The sequence below is a fragment of the Dama dama genome, chromosome 5 (genome assembly GCF_033118175.1).
Source record: "Dama dama isolate Ldn47 chromosome 5, ASM3311817v1, whole genome shotgun sequence".
Lineage (NCBI taxonomy): Eukaryota > Metazoa > Chordata > Mammalia > Artiodactyla > Cervidae > Dama > Dama dama.
In genome coordinates this window covers 17,521,297-17,539,292 of record NC_083685.1, presented here as the reverse complement: position 1 = coordinate 17,539,292, position 17,996 = coordinate 17,521,297, and the positions used below count along the sequence as shown (strand labels likewise).

Genomic DNA, 17,996 nt, shown 5'->3' with positions numbered 1-17,996 from the left:
AATACACACCTGGGTAAATGGAGAACCCCTTAAACACATCTGCAATGGAGTTTAAGGTAACCTTTGAAATGTTCTACATGATACCCACCACTGATATTTTTTAATCTTCAGTTAAAGGCTTTTAATGGTTATAAACCTCCATCAGGCAAATTTGCAGTGTTTTGCTCTCATTCGATTTTTAATAATAACTACCCTTAGATAATAACTATACCTAATGGAGCCTATAAACCTCCATTAGGCAAATTTGCAGTGTTTTGCTCTCATTCATTTCTTAATAATCATCATCCCTCAGTTCAGATCAGTTCAGTTCAGTCGCTCAGTCGTGTCCGACTCTTTGCAACCCCATGAATCGCAGCACGCCAGGCCTCCATCATCCTTAGATAACAATAGAACAACTCTAACTGTGGACTTCTCTTGAAGGTTTTTGAAGAGAAAAGACCTCCAAATATAGGAAGGAGAATTCTGAACCATGAAGATGTGATTCTGAAGATTACAAGAAGTGTTGTTCAATTAGAATAGCTTGAAGAAGGGAAAGAAAAACCGCCCACCAATACAATTTGCTTTTTTCTTCAAACTTTAAACTTTTTATTTTGTATTGGGGTATAGCCAGTTAAGAATTCTGTGGTAGTTTCAGGTGAGCAATTTGCTTTTGAAATGCTACAAACTCACTTCAACAACTGTGATCCAAAATGGCTACCTGAGTATTCTGTTTCCCAGTGGGGACTGAGCAAACAATTTAGGACAAGGACAGTCTTTAAAGAAATCAGCGACTAATTATCTGAGGAGCTGGTGGTCCAGCTATGTTGATTATTTAGCAAAATCTTTCTTTCCTTTGGCCTCCAGAAAGCCTTGTTTGGACTTTCACAAAAGGAGTTCAAAGATATGATGAAACAGCAACCCATTAAGTGACTTCATAGCAGCTTCTTTAGTAAAGACTTGGTAGGAATAAGAGACTACAACTATGTTATAGATCACTTAGAATTTTTCTTTTCTGTCTTCCTTACTTTCAATTTTCCAATCACCTGCATGCCTACATTCTCAGGGAATATTTTCCTGGGTATTCTCTCAAGCGAATCTACATGATCCATTCATAAGATGCTTTTACCCAATTTATGAGATTTAACCATAAATAAAATATCTAAGAATTCTTAAGAAAATATTTAAAATTTAACACACAACATATGAAAGTACTATCCCTTTGAACAAAGCTTAAAATAATCCTTCTCTTCAGGGCAAGAACATTTTCTCCACCCTATGGCAAAAAACAGACAAACTCAAAAGAGAAAAGGATTTTCTTACTTTGTCTTGTATAGATGCATAATACCGTGAACTATTTCAACTGAGGGGTTTCCACTGAAGAAGGAAATCTGATCTGGAAGCTGCTTGGATGGAGAATCAGGAGCAGCATTTACACCTTCTTTACTTGGATCTTTACTTCTCTGTGCAGTGGGGGATGCTTCTGAAGATTTCCTTTCTTCCACTGTAGCTTCTGGCTCATCTTTCACAAACCAAAAAGTGAGTAGATTATAAACTGATATGAAATATGTGGAAGGATTCCAATTAGATGAGAATTTTAAGTCAGAAGAATAAACTTTGAAAGAGAAATTGCATTAAGAACTGCATTCACAGAACAGCAGAGTTCTGGGGATATCACAACTTGAAAGCACTCTTTGCCCCCCTGCCCCCATGTCATTAACACTCTCAGAAACTGAAGGATGTCAACTTTACATTGAGAAGTACCATAATAAAGCAGGTGTCTTCCATCATGCACTCCTGAAAGTGTAAGTCGCTTAGTCGTGTCCGACTCTTTGTGAACCCATGGACTATACAGTCCATAGAAATCTCCAGGCCAGAATACTGGAGTAGGTAGCCTTTCCCTTCTCCAGATGATCTTCCCAACCCAGGGATCGAACCCAGGTCTCCTGCATTGCAGGCAGATTCTTTACCAGCTGAGCTACAAGGGAAGCCCAACAATCCTGGAGTAGGTAGCCTATTCCTTCTCCAGCGGATCTTTCCAACCCAGGAATCGAACCGGGGTCTCCTGTATTGCAGGCAGATTCTTTATCAACTGAGCTATGCACTCCTAAGTGGGACAAATATTCAGGGCTATTTGAAAGTTTGAAAACCAACCTACCAGTTCTCCACACTGGAGATGCAATACACATCCACCCCCCTGGATGAAGCGAGCTGGCAGAGCAGGGGGAGTCACAACGTGCTTATCTGGATTCAACATGAACCACCACAGACTTACGTGCTAAGTAGCTCTCCTCACTGAGGAGAGTTGTCAACTTAGCTTGTTACAAGTAATTTAGAAGAAATATTTAGAGAAATTGAAATCCACCCTGACAGCTTCATGTAAGGAAGATAGGCAGTAAAAGTTAAAGTATGCTAGGGGTCTTAATCACAGGCTCACTGAACACCACTGCAATACAAGCAACCATTAGTTTACCTTACAGAAGACAGCCTACAGTTTTGGAAAGCATACCTGGGTTGGCCTTCATGGTCTCAATGATCACATCTGTCATTTCTCGACGACCGAGATGCTGATGTATGATTGCTGCTTTCTCCCCTGGTGACTTCCCTTCTAAACAGGCTACAGCTGAAGCTAGTGTCTTCTTTTGGATCTCCTCATCAGACATTTCCCCGACTAAAGAATACATGAGTAATTAATATCTGATAATAAAACAAGCCTCTTTCCACTATCAATGTATCCATTCACAGGTTTCCTTTTTCTCTCTGCTGCCTTCCCCCAAGACTGTTAAGATGACTTTTGCAGGGTCCTTCTCACTCATCTCTGGGGCTCCTGCAGTACTGACAGTCAGTTAATGCCCAGGGCAATAAACTCAGAAATGCAGGGTGGTCCTAGTGGAAATCATGCATTCTAAAGCAAATGAAGGAGATAAGAGCTTGGATACTGATCCTGCTCATATGAACCAACATTTTAGTAACACTTGTACAGTGAAACTGTGTTGGAGCCCAAATGAGGGCATCAAGTCCACTAATCAACAAAATTTTTAGGGTTAGTCTTCTTAAACAACCTGCATTAGCCTAATGCCACCATGTCCTGAAAAACTGTGATCATTTTCTTACATCACTAAAACACACAAAAAAATTAATTCAGAGATTTGACAGAAATATCCTTAATATAAGCTTTATGTGAAGAGAGATCAAGCCTGTTTTGCCCATCACTGTATCCTCAGCACTTACATCACAGTGCCTAGCACACACTGGAAGCTCTTTAAAGATTTGTTGAATAAATTAATGACTCAATGACTGATCCATATAAAAATGTATATGTCGCTTATGTCAATTAATTTGACTTTCAGAACTCAGTAGCCTATTTAATTATATTCAGTCTTCAGTTTGCAGCTCAAAAATTCACACACTCAGGGAAGTTTCCCACAAGACCATCCCTGCCAGCCCCAGGCCTCCTCCCCAAACCAACCATACATATCATCTCATAATAGCTTTCCACCTTCCTTTCTAGCTTTCTACCTTCCTTTACTGTACCACATTTGTCACAGCTGTATTCTACATTTATGCTGTAATTATTTACTTAATCTATCTCCATGAACTGAAGTGAATTGCTGGTGCCCTTAAAGCAGGGACCATGTCTCTTTCCGCACACAACTAAAGTCCAACAGAGTGAGCACTTATAAAGTATTCCTTGAATGAATGTTGCCTTGCTGGCGGTTCAAGGAACAGAGCCATACCTGCATTTCCCAGGAGGAGGCTGTGTGACGGAATGAACAGCTCAGACTCCCAAGTCCAGCTCTCTGAGGTAGAATTCCAGTTATGCCACTGATAGATGATCCTGGGTAAGGCACTTAATCCCAGGGCATCAGTTCCCAGTTTGTAAAAGCCTCATACACCCATAAAACTAATTGGGTTGTATGAAGATACAGAAAAGTGTGCACACAAAGAGTTTAGAACAGTGCTCGGATATAGGAAGTGTACACATTTCAGTTATAACTACTGCTACAGTGCGCCCAAATGGATGGTTTTTCAAATTAAACCAGGAGCCGTCAGCGTGCTGGGGATTCCCTGTCTGCCTTCACAAAGTCTAGAGAAAATCAACTCGCACAACTAGGCTCTCACCCAGGTTGGAGAGAACGACGCGCCAAATATAAACAGAGTCCCGGTGGGAAGGCACCAGGAAGGAGGGACCGGAAAAGACTTCCCACAGGTGACACCTGGGAAGAGACTTCCCAAGGATGGTGGGGACATGAGAGGGATCCCAACCACTTCTCGGCTTCCTCCTGAAGCGAAAGCCCTCGCCGAGGCCCTTTCCCAGACTCAGACTCTGAGAGGACGCGCCCCGGGGCCCAGACGCGGGCCACGGGGGAGGCGGCGAGGCCGCGGACTCACCCGCAGCGCTGAAGCCGAAGCCGGCGGGGACCGGCGAGTGTTCTGCGAGCTCCAGGCGGATGACAACCAGTGACACACTCATAGGGCAGCCGCTGGCCGGCGAAGGCCCCGGCGGGCTCAGGCGAGGCTGGGAGGCGAGCCTAGAGCAGAGAGGCCCGGGGCGGGCAGTGCCGCCACCGCCTCAGCGCCGCCGCCACCGCCTCAGCAGCAGCAGCACCTCCGCGAACAACCCTCTGAGCCACAACCACCTCCACTTCCGCCTCTCGGCCGCCGTCGTTGTCCTGTGAGGTTACGCATGCGCGGGCCAGCGCGCTCTTTGATTGGGTGTGGAGGCAGCCACGTGACTGGTGTGTTTTCGCTGAGGTGAGCCTGCACCCCGCGTACGGAATCTGAAGAGGGTGTGGAGGAGGCGCGTCACGGGAATCGCGGGAGCTGGGCTTTCATTAGGCGGATCGGTGGGTTTGCGCCCAGACCTGAGTTGGCCTACCTGAGAGACCTCGTTCTCAGCCCAGCTCATCTGACGGCGAGGGGTCTCTGACTCAGCGAGGGCTCCCAATTGTCCGAGCAACCCGCACCCTGCAGAGAGCTCTGGCCTTTTTTTGTCCTGTTTGATCTCTCGCTCCAGCTATAAGCAGGGTTGCTTTGTGTCAGCCACGCTTTACATATCGGTGCTCTGAGACATAGAGATGAATCCGCTTCTTTCTCTGAGGGCCAATAGGAAGTAAGGACTGTTGGGGTGGTGGGGATACATTGGTGAATAAGATGAACACCCAATTCCTGTTCTTATGGATTTGACCTTGTTTCTAGTTGTGTGACCTTGAGCGAGGTTTTTCATAAAATTGTGTGATATCCTTATACAACTATGAGGATGAAGCAAGTAGAGGCTGTGACTCTGTTTAGATTAATTTTTCTGAGAGTCCGCATTCTTTTCAATACCCCAGACTTGAGATTGAGGACAGGAGGAGAAGGGGGCGACAGAGGTTGGATGGCATCACCGACCTAGCGGACATGAGTTTGAGCAAACTGTGAGATAGTGAAGGACAGGGAAACCTGGTATCCTGCAGTCCATGGCGTCGCAAGGAGTCCGAAATGACTTAGCCACTGAACAACAGACTTGCCTTTGGCACATGAACATGGAGAGCCACAATCGGTACATATATAGCATATATGTGACAGGATGCTACTCTAGGTATATGTTATGACATGTAAGTGTGTCTTAGCACACACTGTCCTGGACATACGTAGATGTGTGGACTACAAATCCATATCATGACCACCTGACTTTTATACCTTATGACTGCACACTATGACTTTATATCATGATTTCTCAACCTCTGCAGTGTTAACATTATTAGACTCACTAAGCCTTTGGGTTGTGTGTATATCCTACACTTAATGGAATAGTTAGCACGATCCCTGGCCTGACCTACTAGGTACCAGTAGCACCTCCAACTGGTGACCACCAAAATGTCTCCAGACATTCCCAGATGTCCCCTTGGGGCCAAAATTCCCCGCAGTGGCAGTTGCTGATTTTTGTGAAACTGTATATGCCATATGCATCCCACTATATGTATATAATATATGAGGTCTCATGTGAACTTTTTTTAATAGTATATTACAGTAGCAGATAACATTTAATGGTGTGCCAGGTACTAACTTGAGTGCTTTATTAATACATACTTTATCTCTATGTAGTAGTAACAACAACTTTTTGAGACAGGTACTATAATTTTTCCCATTTTATGGCGGAGGAATCTGAGGCTCAGAGAGAGTCAGTTGCTCAGGATCTCACATGTAAATAAGTGGCAGAGCTAGACTTTGAGTCCAGGCAATCTGATTCCAGAGCCAACACTCAATCTCTACTAAACCCTCTCTAATATGCAGCAACTGGCCTTCTCTGGTGACTCAGATGGTAAAGAATCTGCCTGCAATGTGGGAGACATGGGTTCAATCCCTGGGTTGCGAAGATTCCTTGGAGAAGGGAATGGCAACCCACTCCAGTATTCTTGCCTGGAGAATCCCATGGACTTAGGAGCCTGGTCCATTGGGTTGCAAAGAGTCAGACACAACTGAGCAACTAACACTTTCACTTTTTCACAGTGTGCATGTTTATGAAAGTATAATTTAGGTAGGACATCTACATTATACATACCGATCTCATTCTGAGAGGCAGAAAGAGAGAAGATGAATATTGTTTACGGTGGAAAAGGAAGACGCCAGTTCCAGAGAACTAGAATTATTCATTAGAGATGGGCAAAACGGGCTTGTTACAGTACTCTGTAGCTGCCAAATGCTATGCCTGCCACTTGTGTTCCCCTATTTTCTGATTCATCCAGTCTATTCATCCCTTCAACTTATATTTCTTTTCTGATTTTTGGCCTTGTCACACACCTTGCAGGATCTCTGTTTCCTGACCAGGGATTGAACCAGGGCCACAGCAGTGAAAGCCAGGAATCCTAACTGTTAGGCGCACATGAAGTAAAAAGAAGTGTTATTCGTTCAGTCATGTCTGACTCTCTGCAACCCTGTGGATTGTAACCCACCAGGCTCCACTGACCATGGAATTCTCCAGGCAAGAATACTGAAGTGGGTAGCCATTCCCTTCTCTAAGGGATCTCCCCGACCCAGGGATCAAACCCAGGTCTCCTGCATTGCAGGCAGATTCTTTACTGTCTGAGGCACTAGGGAAGCCAAGGGAATTCCTCCAACTCATGTTTTTACTGAGCACCTGCTGTGTGTCTAGATATTATGCCAGGTCCTAGGGGATGGATAGACATGAAAATGAAATAAGACAGGCCTTTCCTTAATGAGTTTACATGGAGAGGAGTAGGTAGAGTCAAGAGGAACTGTGATGGGGTAAGTCGTCTAGTGAAGGTATGGATAAGAAGCAGTGAAAATGGAAAAAAAAAAAATAGTACCAGAGTCTTCCAGGAAAAGAAAGACTAGCCTCTCTAGAGGAGATAAAGCTGATGCTGTGATGTAAAAATGAGTGGAAATTTACTAGCAAATAAAGCAGACTTCCTGTAGCTCAAATAGTGAAGAATCTGCCTGTGATGCAGGAGACGAGGGTTCGATCCCTGGGTTGGGAAGTTCCTCTGAAGAAGAGATTGGCAACCCACTCCAGTATTCTTGCCTGGAGAATTCCATGGACAGAGAAGCCTGGAGGGCTACAGTCCGTGGGGTCACAAAGACTCAGACACGACTGAGCAACTAACACACACAAAGCAGGCAGAGGCGTTCCAGTCAATGAGCAGGTACCATGGAGTTACCAGGATGTATGGTATGAGAAATCACAGCCTTTTCCTGCTCTGAAGAGAGCAATGGGAAGTGAGAACAGACCATCATCTCTAGTTGGAAGGAAGCAGCAGCTAGTTGTGGGAGCAGTGCCCACTCATCCATTAGCTGGAGTATGAGGAGGACAGTGTCTTCAATGAGAATAAAAGTCACCCCTTCAGTATGAAAGTCAGCCTTTTTCATCTCTGTTAAGCCCTCGCACAGAACTTGTTGACACTTTTGGAGCCTATAAATAAATTTCTCCTTCCGTCACTAACTTTGGCCTTGGCATAGGAACATAAGTAAAACCCCAAATGCAATCAATCTACCATTTTCATTTCAGCATTCATGCCCCAATCCAGCAAATTTCCAATTACATAAGAAACACGTTATAGCATCTTGAGCATTTACTTCCTAAGCATTCTTTCTTTAGATTCGTACATACTTTATTTAGTCCTTCTGGTGGCACTGAGGTGACTCCCATGAACCTGCAGGCTGTCTTACCAATCTGTTTTGCTCTGACTTGCTTCTTAGCTTTTAACCGTAGACATCACATGAGAAACTTCAAGATTTTCAAGTGGAACTGACTGCAAGTAGAGTTTGTTGTTGTTTTTGTCCTTTTTCCCAGGTTTTTATTTCAGACCTAAAAAACATGGAAAGACGAGTACAAGGATCTCTCATACACCTTTCATCATGTGCCTTTCACTAATTATTAACATTTGCCACATTTATGTCTATTCATGTGGAAATGTTTGTGTATCTATATATACATGCACCTGTTGTGTGTATGTTTTTGTTTCCCCTGAACTTGTTGAAAGTAAGTTTAGAAAAGAGGCGGTAATGATCAGGAGGTCATCGCGCTGCTCTGTAGGAGGGGTGATAGTGTGGCGGCATCGTTAGCGCTAGGAGGTGAGTACAGGGCACCCTGAGACAGTACAGCAGAGACTGCTCATCTGCCTCTTCTGGTGGCTGGAAGAGGTTCCATGAAGGAAGTGACAGGCAAACCAGAACCTGAGGGACAATGGGCAGTTATCCAGGGAACGGATGGAGGGGAGCATTCAGGCCAGGGAAACAGCATATGCTAAGGCCTGGCCACAGGAGGAGCGCATCATGTGTTCAGTGAAGCTGCTGTGGACATGAGTGTCGAGATCACCCAGGCTAAGGTGAAATACAAAGGAGAGCTGCTGCCCAGAGGGGAGAAGTTCTCAGAGGGCCTTTTCAGGCAGCTTAAGGAGCTGAGAGTTTATTGTGAGGACGATGGGGAGTCACTGGAGATTTTAAATGGGGGCAGGACATGATCAAATTTGCAATTTTGACTGACGAGGCAAGGGGACCCACTTAGGAGGCTGCTGCAAAGGTCTGTGGGTGAGATCATGCAGTGGGAGTGGAGAGAGTAGACGGAGAGCTTTGGGAGGAATGACCGGTCACACCGAGCACCAGAATGGAGGTGTCTGGCTGGAAGACTGAGGGGTGAATCCAGTTTTCTAGCTTGGGTAGCTGGGGGGACAGGGGAGCCCTTTCCTGAGCCAAGGACCTTAGGAAAGGAGTTGTCATGGAGGGCAGAGACACTGAGTTCAGCTCTGGTTGTGTCTGAAATCTGGTTGGGAGTCAGAGTAGACATGCTGGTGGCGCCGAGTGCCAGGACGGAGGTTTCCTTGGAGGCAGTGACGGCTAACCATGTCCTGTCTCTGCTTCACAGCCTTGGCCCCAACATGTGCCTAAGGCGGCTTCTGCAGTCCTCCCAGCTCCAGCGGGCTTGGAGGGCGGCCTTCCTGAAACATGTCCAGGGCAGGTGCCCGGGAGCCCGGAGATGGACGCATTCTGGAGGTGGCCCCTACAGAGCAGTGATTTTTGACATGGGCGGAGTTCTGCTTCCTTCTCCAGGGAGCGTGGCCACAGGTGAGCTCTTCATTCTCCTTCACCTTTGGAGACTGGTGTGTGTGGGGGTGCGGGAAAGGAGGGTGTTGAGGGGAGATGATAGTATGTCTCAGTGGGTGCTATTCTTGCTCTTGAATCAAATTTCAAGCAACAGTTAGTGCTGCTGAGGATCTTGGGCAAATGATTTCACTTCTCTGAGTCAGTTTCCTCATCGTTAGATTGATGCTAATGATAGTGCATACCTCTTTGGGGTTTGAGGACCATTAAGTGAGATCATTCATAGTAAGCATTTGATTAGCAGAATGAGTGCTTGGCTCATCTGAAATTCTCAATAAATGACGAGCTGTCATTGTTATTGTTACGGGTAGAATTTAATTACCTTCCCCTGAGAACTGCTTCTGAATGTTGTAATCTCCCCTCCCTGATTTGATCAAAGTCTTTCCTGTTCTACCAACCTCCCTCTACACCTGCTTTTGTTACTATAAAATCAAACCTCTAGGTTCTGATCATTTCTTTATCTGCCCTTCCTAACAGAACAGTGACTGAAGAAGGCAGAAGTTGATTTATTTTGTATATGAAAGCTAGGTATGTGGTCTGGGCTAGTATGTTACTATGTGATATCAGAGCCGTGGGTTCTTTCTATAGTGTCATTCTGCTATGGGTATTGTTCATTTCCAGTCTTACCTTATGGTCTCTGCTGGCTGCTTCATCTTCTGCTGTCACATTATCATTCCAGCCAGCAGGAATCGAGAAGGACCTTTCTTTTTAACTGTACTGCTGGCTGGTTGGGCAGTTCTCCATGCTAAGTCAACCTAAGTTCAGTTTTTCTGTGACCTTGGTCAAAAAATTACATGGGTATACAAACTGCTAAGGTGAGCCTTTTTTGTTTTCTTTTAATTGCTTCAACTCTGAGCTGAGCCCTCAGCTTTTCTTTTCCTCCACTCATATTCCTCTTGCATTTACGCCGGGCCTGTTCCACACTCCCCGAGTCATCGTACTTCCCTACCTCAGTCCTTCCTGCTTGGAAACATAAAGATCACTGGGCAGGAGTTGTCTTGACTTTCTCCAGAATATCTTGAAAAGCTACTTGCTTCTTTCCACTCCCACGGCCTCTATACCCAAGTTTAAATCCCCAACTTGTCCTACCTTTGAAATCATGTCAGCTACCTGCATCCTCTCTGTGACTCTGGTCCTTTGGTTTTTTTTGCACCACCCTCTACATAGCCCCCAGAATTAGTTTTCTAAAACACGGATCTGGGATTTCCCTCACTGTCCAGTGGTTAGGACTCCATGCTTTCACTGCAGGGGGTGAGACTTTGATCCCTGGTCAGGGAACCAAGATCCCACATGCTGCCAAAAAAAACCCCACACATACACACATCTTATCCCTTCACTCTCCTGCTTCAAATCCTTGAGTGCCTGCGCTCTGTCTCTTAGATTAAGTTGGGAAGCTTTTGTCTGACATTAGGGGCCTCTTACAATTAGCCCACATACCTTTGTGCCACACAACTTCCCACATGTGCCCACATCTCAGCTTCATAGACCACTTGATGTTCTTTAAACACATCTGCACCCCTGCACCTTGGCAAGTTCTGTTCCACCTCCTGGCAGCTACCCTCCTCTGTGTGCTCAAATCCTACCTGTACTTTAATAACAAGTTAAATGGTATGGTGTTCAGCATGGTGCCTGAAATCTTTGAGCCGTCAGTAAATCAGATGATGGTTGTTATTATTGACTTCTCTTCTGTCAAGACTCCTCTGACCTCCTTCCCTGGCAGAATGTCCCTGGATAGCAGCTTTCCAGTTCAGCTTAACACCAAGGGGTGTTTTAGCTGGCTATGGGATGTGTTCCTATCTCCCCTGTGGGGCAGTTAGAATTGGGAACTGTGGGTCTGGGATGTGTTAACTTCACTTTTCCAGTATCAGCTCAGAGCTGGTTCAGGTGTTCATTCAGTAAAGGTTTGTTGGATGGATAAAGAAGGAAATAATAATACCTTCAACTTTCTCCTTATTGTTTTTCTTGACTGGAACTCTTAATGTTATTTATTCATTAAAAAGACCTATGGGACTTTCCTGGTGGTTAGTGGTAGTTAATAATCTTCCTTGAAATGCAGGAGATTTGGGTTTGATCTCAGTCAGGGAACTAAGACCCCACATGCCTCAGGGCAACTAACCCCAAGTGTTGCAACAGAGATCCGCCAGCCGCAAGTAAGACGTGATGCAGTCAATAATAAATAAATAAATATTAAAAAACTGCCATCCCAGATAAAACAAAATGACCCATATAAAATTAATTTATTGTGGTCACTGGAGCAGCAAGTACTAGAATTCAGCCATACTTTTTTTACACTTAAGCCAGAGGTCAGTCAGTCAGCTACAGCCTGTGGACCAAATCTGGCCTGTTGTATGGTTTTGTATAGTTCATCAGCCAAGAATGGTTTTTATGTTTTGAAATAATTTAAAAAGTCAAAACAAGAATATTATTCTGTGGCATGTGGAAATTATACAAAATTCTAATTTCAGTATCCATAAAAATGAAATTGTATTGGAACACAGCCATGTTCATTCATTTACGTAGTGTCCATCTGTGGCCCTTCTCAGAAAGTTTGCAAGGCCCTGATTTCAGCTATTAGTTTACTATAAAATCAGTGTACACAAAAAATTAAGTGTATACAGTCCAAACATTTTAGCATAGCATTCAGGGAGTGTCATATGATCAGATTGCTTAATTTTTGTCAGCGTGACGGATAAAAGGCTATGTCTGTGTGTTTTTCTTCCTCTGTATGTTATTTTTTTTTTGTATGTTATTTTAATATTCAGGTTGAATGCTTTTTTTGTGTATTAGTTGGTCAGTTTTCCCTTTCTGTGAATTGCTCATTTTTATTATTGATTTGCAATAATAAACTTTTGTCATATCACATGCAAATATTTCTCTATTCTGGGACTTGTCTTTTATTTTATGATAATGTTTTTGCTGTACAAGAGTTTTCATTTTTTATATCAAGAAAATCATTTGTGTTTTTTTCTACATCTTTAGTTTTATGAGTCTTGGCTAAGAAAATCTATTCAAATAAAGATGTTCTGTATTGTTTTGGAGTTTTTTTCTGATTTGGGTATTTAATTTGTTGGGAATTTTTGTGGTGGTATGATAAAGAGATTTAATTAAATTTTTTCCTGATAGAAACTCAATTATGGCAGTCTCATTTATTGAATAGTCAGTTCTAAAAGTATATAAACTATGAAGATAAATTTCCTGCTTGCTCCTCCACTACTTTTCAGTCAGTTCCAGACTTCATTAGTTATCACTGTGAAAAGTTTATATTTCAAAAAGTTCATTTATGTATTTGAGAATGGGTGTGTGTGTGTGTTTGTGTGTGTGTGTGTAAAACATGCATACCCAAACTGAATCGTACTGTACAAACTGTTCTGTACATTTTCTTTTTTCTTTTGACTCAGTATAATATCTTTGCAAGTCTTCCACATCAGTAGGGGTCTAGTTCACATCGGTCTAGTTCAGGGATTAGCAACCTCTTTCTGTCAAGGACTAGATAGACTTTCAGGGCCATAATGGCTCTATCACAACTATTCAGCTCTAGTGTTAGAACCAGAAACAGCCCTGGACAGTAGTAAACAAGTAGGTGTGGTTGTGTTCCAATAAAACTTTTTATTTACCAAAAAACACGTGGGAGACAGATTTGGCCCCCAGGCCATAATTTTCTGACCTTTGACCTAGTTTTTACATTTTAACATCTACATGGTATTCCATTATATGGGTGTATCATGGTTGATTTAACCAGCCCTTTATTAACATACATGTAAGTTTCTAGTTTCTGTTATAAGCAGTTCTGCCCAATAGCCATGTACATAATTTTTGCTTACTTTTATAAATACATCTGTGGGAGAAATTCCTGAAAGCAGAATTACCACATCAAATGTAAATGTACATTTAAAATATTGTATTCAGGCCTTCCCTAGTGGTCTGGTGGCTAAGGCTCTGCGCTCCCGACGCAGGGGACTCAGATTCGATCCCTGGTCAGGGAACTAGATCCCATATGCCACAACTAAGAGTTGACCTGTTAAAATTAATCCTGCCTGCCACAATGAAGATCCTGTGTGCCACAATTAAGACCTGGCGTGAATAAATAAATATTTAAAAATAAAATGTTGCACTCCATAGAGGTTGTGCTTATTTACACACCCCCATCAGCAGCATAGGAGAGTGCCCCTTTCCTTGCATGCTTGCCAACTCTTAAGATCCTAAAAATTGCTCTAACTTTTGTTGTAAAATTAAAGAGGTATTATTATTTGGATTGAGTTTTATAAGCTATGCTGTTCTCAAAAGACATTCTGAGTTGGTCACATTGGTGATTTCTGAAGAATGGGATTGCTTTGTCATTTTACTTTCTTTTTTAAACCTTTCTATATTGTCTGAAATATTTTCAATGCAAGGCACTGCTTTATCAAAAGAAAATGTATAAAGTGTACTAGGTCTTAGATATCATTATGAATGCTATATATATTTTTGCCCTATAGCAGCTGTATTGTAGAAACATCTTTGTTTAAAAAAAAAAAAGCAACTCCTATACAAATGCTCACAGTAGAAACAATACTGATTCACCACCCACTGCCTTAGCTCTCTGTGGACCAAAATTTTCTTCTTTTTTCTACAAAACAACACCCCCAAGTGAATGTTTCAGTGTACCGGCTACACTGCCCTGAAGGATTACTACAGCCTACGAAATGAAGGGCTTGTTTTGGAGTGCTGTCAAAATCTGGTTTATTCCCTGATGTACTTCCTTACCACGTGCCAGGACCATGTGAGTGACCTAATATATATGAACCAGCCAGTAAGAGACCAGGGAAGAAAATTCATAATGTAGTGTCCAGCATCATTTCAAGCTGGTGGCATGGACTGATGCTTGGCAGCAGTGTCCCCTCAGTCACACATATTGTTACTGCTGTTCCCTAGGAGGTCTAAAGCTGAGATTTTCCATTTCCTGAATTTCTCTGAATTCCCAATAGAACCCACCTGGCACCACAGTGATGCCACAGAACCTATATGGTAATTACCCTGCTCCCCAGACTTCAGCTGTTTGTCCATATATCGTTTCACTTACCATGTATTTTACTTTTGGTAGAATGGGAGGTACAGAATCATATCCCTTCTGGAACTGTAGTGAAGGCCTTGATCTCAGGTGGTGAAAATGGGCCCTGGATGAAATTTATGAGAGCAGAGATAACAACAGAAGATTTCTTACAAGAATTTGAGAGACTTTGCTCTGAAATTGTGAGTGATAAACATACTTTCCATATTATTTTTGTCTAGAATAGTGGATGCAACACTCATCCGTTAAATTGGTTAAACTAAAAATAAAGAAGAGAAAACCTGACAACCCCTTATAAGATTTTAAGCTATTTCTTCCATCCCTAGGTACGCAATTTTAACTGCATGAGGAAAAATAAAAATATTATATACTCAGCCCCTCCACCAGCTATTGTTTATATGAAGCTGGAATTGTTACATAATGGTTTTGATCAGAAAGCTTGTTTAACGCAGTGATAACATTGAGCCTTTCTCTGGACTATGCATTGTTCTAAGCTCTTTATATTAACTCACATACTTTCGCAATAACCCTGCTAAAATATAATTTAAAATATAGTCAAGTTCTGTGGATGGATGGTGGGTTTGATTGCACAACAATGAGTGTATTTAATGTCACTCAGAGGGCTTAAAATAGTAAATTTGATGTTATGTGTTTTCACAATTTAAATATTTAAGTAAGCTTGTATTTGAATATATAAATATACATAGAAAACCTTATGCCAAGTGATAGAACGAACCCAGTACAAAAAGACCATATAATATACAGTTCTACTTATATGAAGTATCCAGAACGGGAAAATCTTTAGAAACAGAAAGTAGAGTTGTTATTTTCTAGGTCTAGGCATATTGGGGTGGTGGGGGCACCAAATGGGTAGTGACTGCTAATGGATATGGGTTTCTTTTTAGGGTGATGAAAATGTTCTAAAACTGACTGTGGTGATGGTTGTATAACTTTATGAATATATTAAGAAGCACTGAATTTTACAGACAGTTTAAGTGGGTCAGCTGTGTGATACGTGAATTATATTTCAATAAAGCTGTTGGGAAAGATGAGGACAGGAGGAGAAGGGGACAACAGAAATTGAGATGGTTGGATGGCATCACTGCCTCAATGGACATGAGTTTGAGCAAACTCCAGGAGATAGAAAAGGACAGGAAAGCTTGGCATGCTGCAGTCCATGGGGTCACAGAGAATTGGATATGACTAACTTAACAACAACAGGAAACTGTTGTGAAATGTGTGTGTGTCTATGTATAAAATAGCAGACTTGCCACTGCAGATTTTCAAATATGATAAAATAAGAGTTTTCAAAACCCAAACAGATAGAATTTGGAAACACAAAAAGTGATCAGAAATTGACCTTCAAAAAAAAAAAAAAGAAATTGACCTTCATTGCATAATGGTGAAGCTCAGGCAATGCAGAATCATCAAATATCTTCTGAATTCCCAAAAGGAATCAAATAAAAATTAAATTACAAAAAAAAATTAAATTACATCTGCTTAATTCACTTTCAGAGTTTAATGTATCTTCTTAGAGTCTTCTGAATCTTTTTAAAAATTGACAGTGAGTGAGTGAAATGAAGAACTCATTTAGGGACTTCCCTGATGGCCCAGTAATAGGGAATCTGCCTAGCAACATGGGATGCAGGTTTGATCCCTGGTCCCAGAAGAGATTCCACATGCTGCAGGGCAATTAAGCCCGCACCCCACAACTAGACTCAATGCAGCCAAATAAATAAATAAATACTTATTTTACAAAACTCATTTAACTGGAATGTTGATGTAAATAGCTCCATCCCCTAATGACTCATGTTTTACAACCTTATATGCAAAGTTCTGCACCAGGGCTGAAAGAGAAAATTCCTTTTGGCAGCAAGCCAGAGGCCTGGGGTAGTGACAGGAAGCCTGGAATGTGTGTTTTTCTGTGTTGGTGATAAGCTGTTCTTACTCTTAATGCTGGCTGGTTCTCTTCTCTCCCTACCTCCAATCTTAGTCAAAGACCTCCGTGCCCGTGGACTCCTTTTTCTCTCTGCTGACCAGTGAGCAAGTGGCGAAGCAGTTCCCAGTGATGACTGAGGCCATAATTCAGATTCGGGCTAAAGGCCTTCAGACTTCAGTCTTGAGCAATAATTTTTATCTTCCCAATGGGAAGAGCTTTTTGCCCCTGGACTGGAAACAGTTTGATGTGGTAAGCTGACAGGGATCCAGAACAATCTGAATCAAGTCTCTGTCTTTACTTTAGGATGCAACATTAATGCTACCTCTCAGTAGGTCTTGAGTGGATGGGATGGTTATTCACACAGTTGACTGAGTTAGGATTAGACATGATAGGTGGGAAAGAGGACTTGCAAAGTATCACTGAGCTGTGAGCAAGGTTATTTATGGGCTTTGATAACTGGGTGAAACCTCAGCTTCAGAGACTCCCTTTCATTCTGGACTTGAACCTTAGTCATTAGATAACACATGCACTTTATCAGCCTTCACCCCTTGACCTTTTCAAAGACCAACTCCCTTGCCCTCTATTTCTGTGGCATTAATCCTTAGATCAGTGCTGTGCAAACAAACTTACTGCAGAAAAGGAAATGTCTAGTATGGTTGCTACTATCATACATGACTGTTAAATGCTTGAAATGTGACTAGTAGCCCTGAGGAGCTGAATTCTTTTTCATTGCAATTCAAATGTAAATCATCCCACCATATGGGACAGTGCATAAAGGGCTCGACTGTCAACGTACCTGAGAAGACTCTGAGTCAGGAGATGGTCTTCTGTGCTGCCAGGAGGTTATTTCTGTGAAAGACTCTCCATTTTCCTTAAGGGAAGTATATGATTATTCTGGGACAAGTAGGAATTATTGATAGATGACGGGCTTAAACGTCATTCAGTCAGAAAACACATTCTTACACAGCAGTGACTGTGTGCTGGGCACCGGCTAGGTGTGAAAGGCTACTGTGTTCAATGTGACTGACATAAGCCCTGCCCTCTGGAATATATGTTTGCCACATTTTAGGTGGTCAGTTGCCACATGTGGCTAGTGGCTACTATGGCGGACTGGGCAGTATAGCATTTCCATGATTATAGAAAAAGTTCTGTTGGATAGTGCTGTTTTAGAACATGAAATCTAGTCGGATGACAGGCAGATAATTCAGAGCACAAATATGAGAAATTAAGCACCCCACCTAATACTCTTTTTCACTTCCCACTTCTTCATTCCTCCTTGAGCACAGCCTGCTGAAAGAGTCTCTTCCCTGTACATTCCTGCCTGGCTCCTTACCCACTTCAATTCTTGGTTTCCTAGCTTGTCCACCGCACAACCCTCCTACAAGCACCCTACCCTTTAGGGGCTCAGGGACCTCAGTCAGATTTGAATCCTGT

At 42.6% G+C, this 17,996-nt stretch overlaps 2 protein-coding genes and 1 long non-coding RNA gene across 4 annotated transcripts in view; 1 reads left to right on the top strand and 2 right to left on the bottom strand.

Moving 5' to 3' along the window:
• Positions 1–4,601, bottom strand: part of BRAP (BRCA1 associated protein) — a 30,083-nt gene extending 25,482 nt beyond the window's left edge. The window contains exons 1-3 of the mRNA XM_061141915.1: positions 4,369–4,601; positions 2,486–2,647; positions 1,300–1,498 (exon numbers count right to left, since the gene is read on the bottom strand). Of these exons, the coding sequence (XP_060997898.1) occupies positions 1,300–1,498; positions 2,486–2,647; positions 4,369–4,450 (443 nt within the window). The 5' untranslated portion in view covers positions 4,451–4,601. The remainder of the gene's footprint in view (positions 1–1,299; positions 1,499–2,485; positions 2,648–4,368) is intronic.
• A 30-nt stretch (positions 4,602–4,631) lies between these two features.
• LOC133056526 (acyl-CoA dehydrogenase family member 10-like) overlaps positions 4,632–17,996 on the top strand; it is a 37,077-nt gene continuing 23,712 nt past the window's right edge. The window contains exons 1-4 of the mRNA XM_061141916.1: positions 4,632–4,731; positions 9,341–9,540; positions 14,657–14,805; positions 16,617–16,811. Coding sequence (XP_060997899.1) covers positions 4,664–4,731; positions 9,341–9,540; positions 14,657–14,805; positions 16,617–16,811 — 612 coding nt within the window. The 5' untranslated portion in view covers positions 4,632–4,663. The remainder of the gene's footprint in view (positions 4,732–9,340; positions 9,541–14,656; positions 14,806–16,616; positions 16,812–17,996) is intronic.
• The window catches only part of LOC133056527 (uncharacterized), a 46,936-nt gene continuing 35,541 nt past the window's right edge, over positions 6,602–17,996 (bottom strand). The window contains exons 6-7 of one of the 2 annotated variants that reach the window (XR_009692844.1): positions 14,636–14,729; positions 6,602–8,284 (exon numbers count right to left, since the gene is read on the bottom strand). This is a non-coding gene — a long non-coding RNA (uncharacterized LOC133056527). The remainder of the gene's footprint in view (positions 8,285–14,635; positions 14,730–17,996) is intronic. The other variant, XR_009692848.1, reaches the window with a different exon arrangement.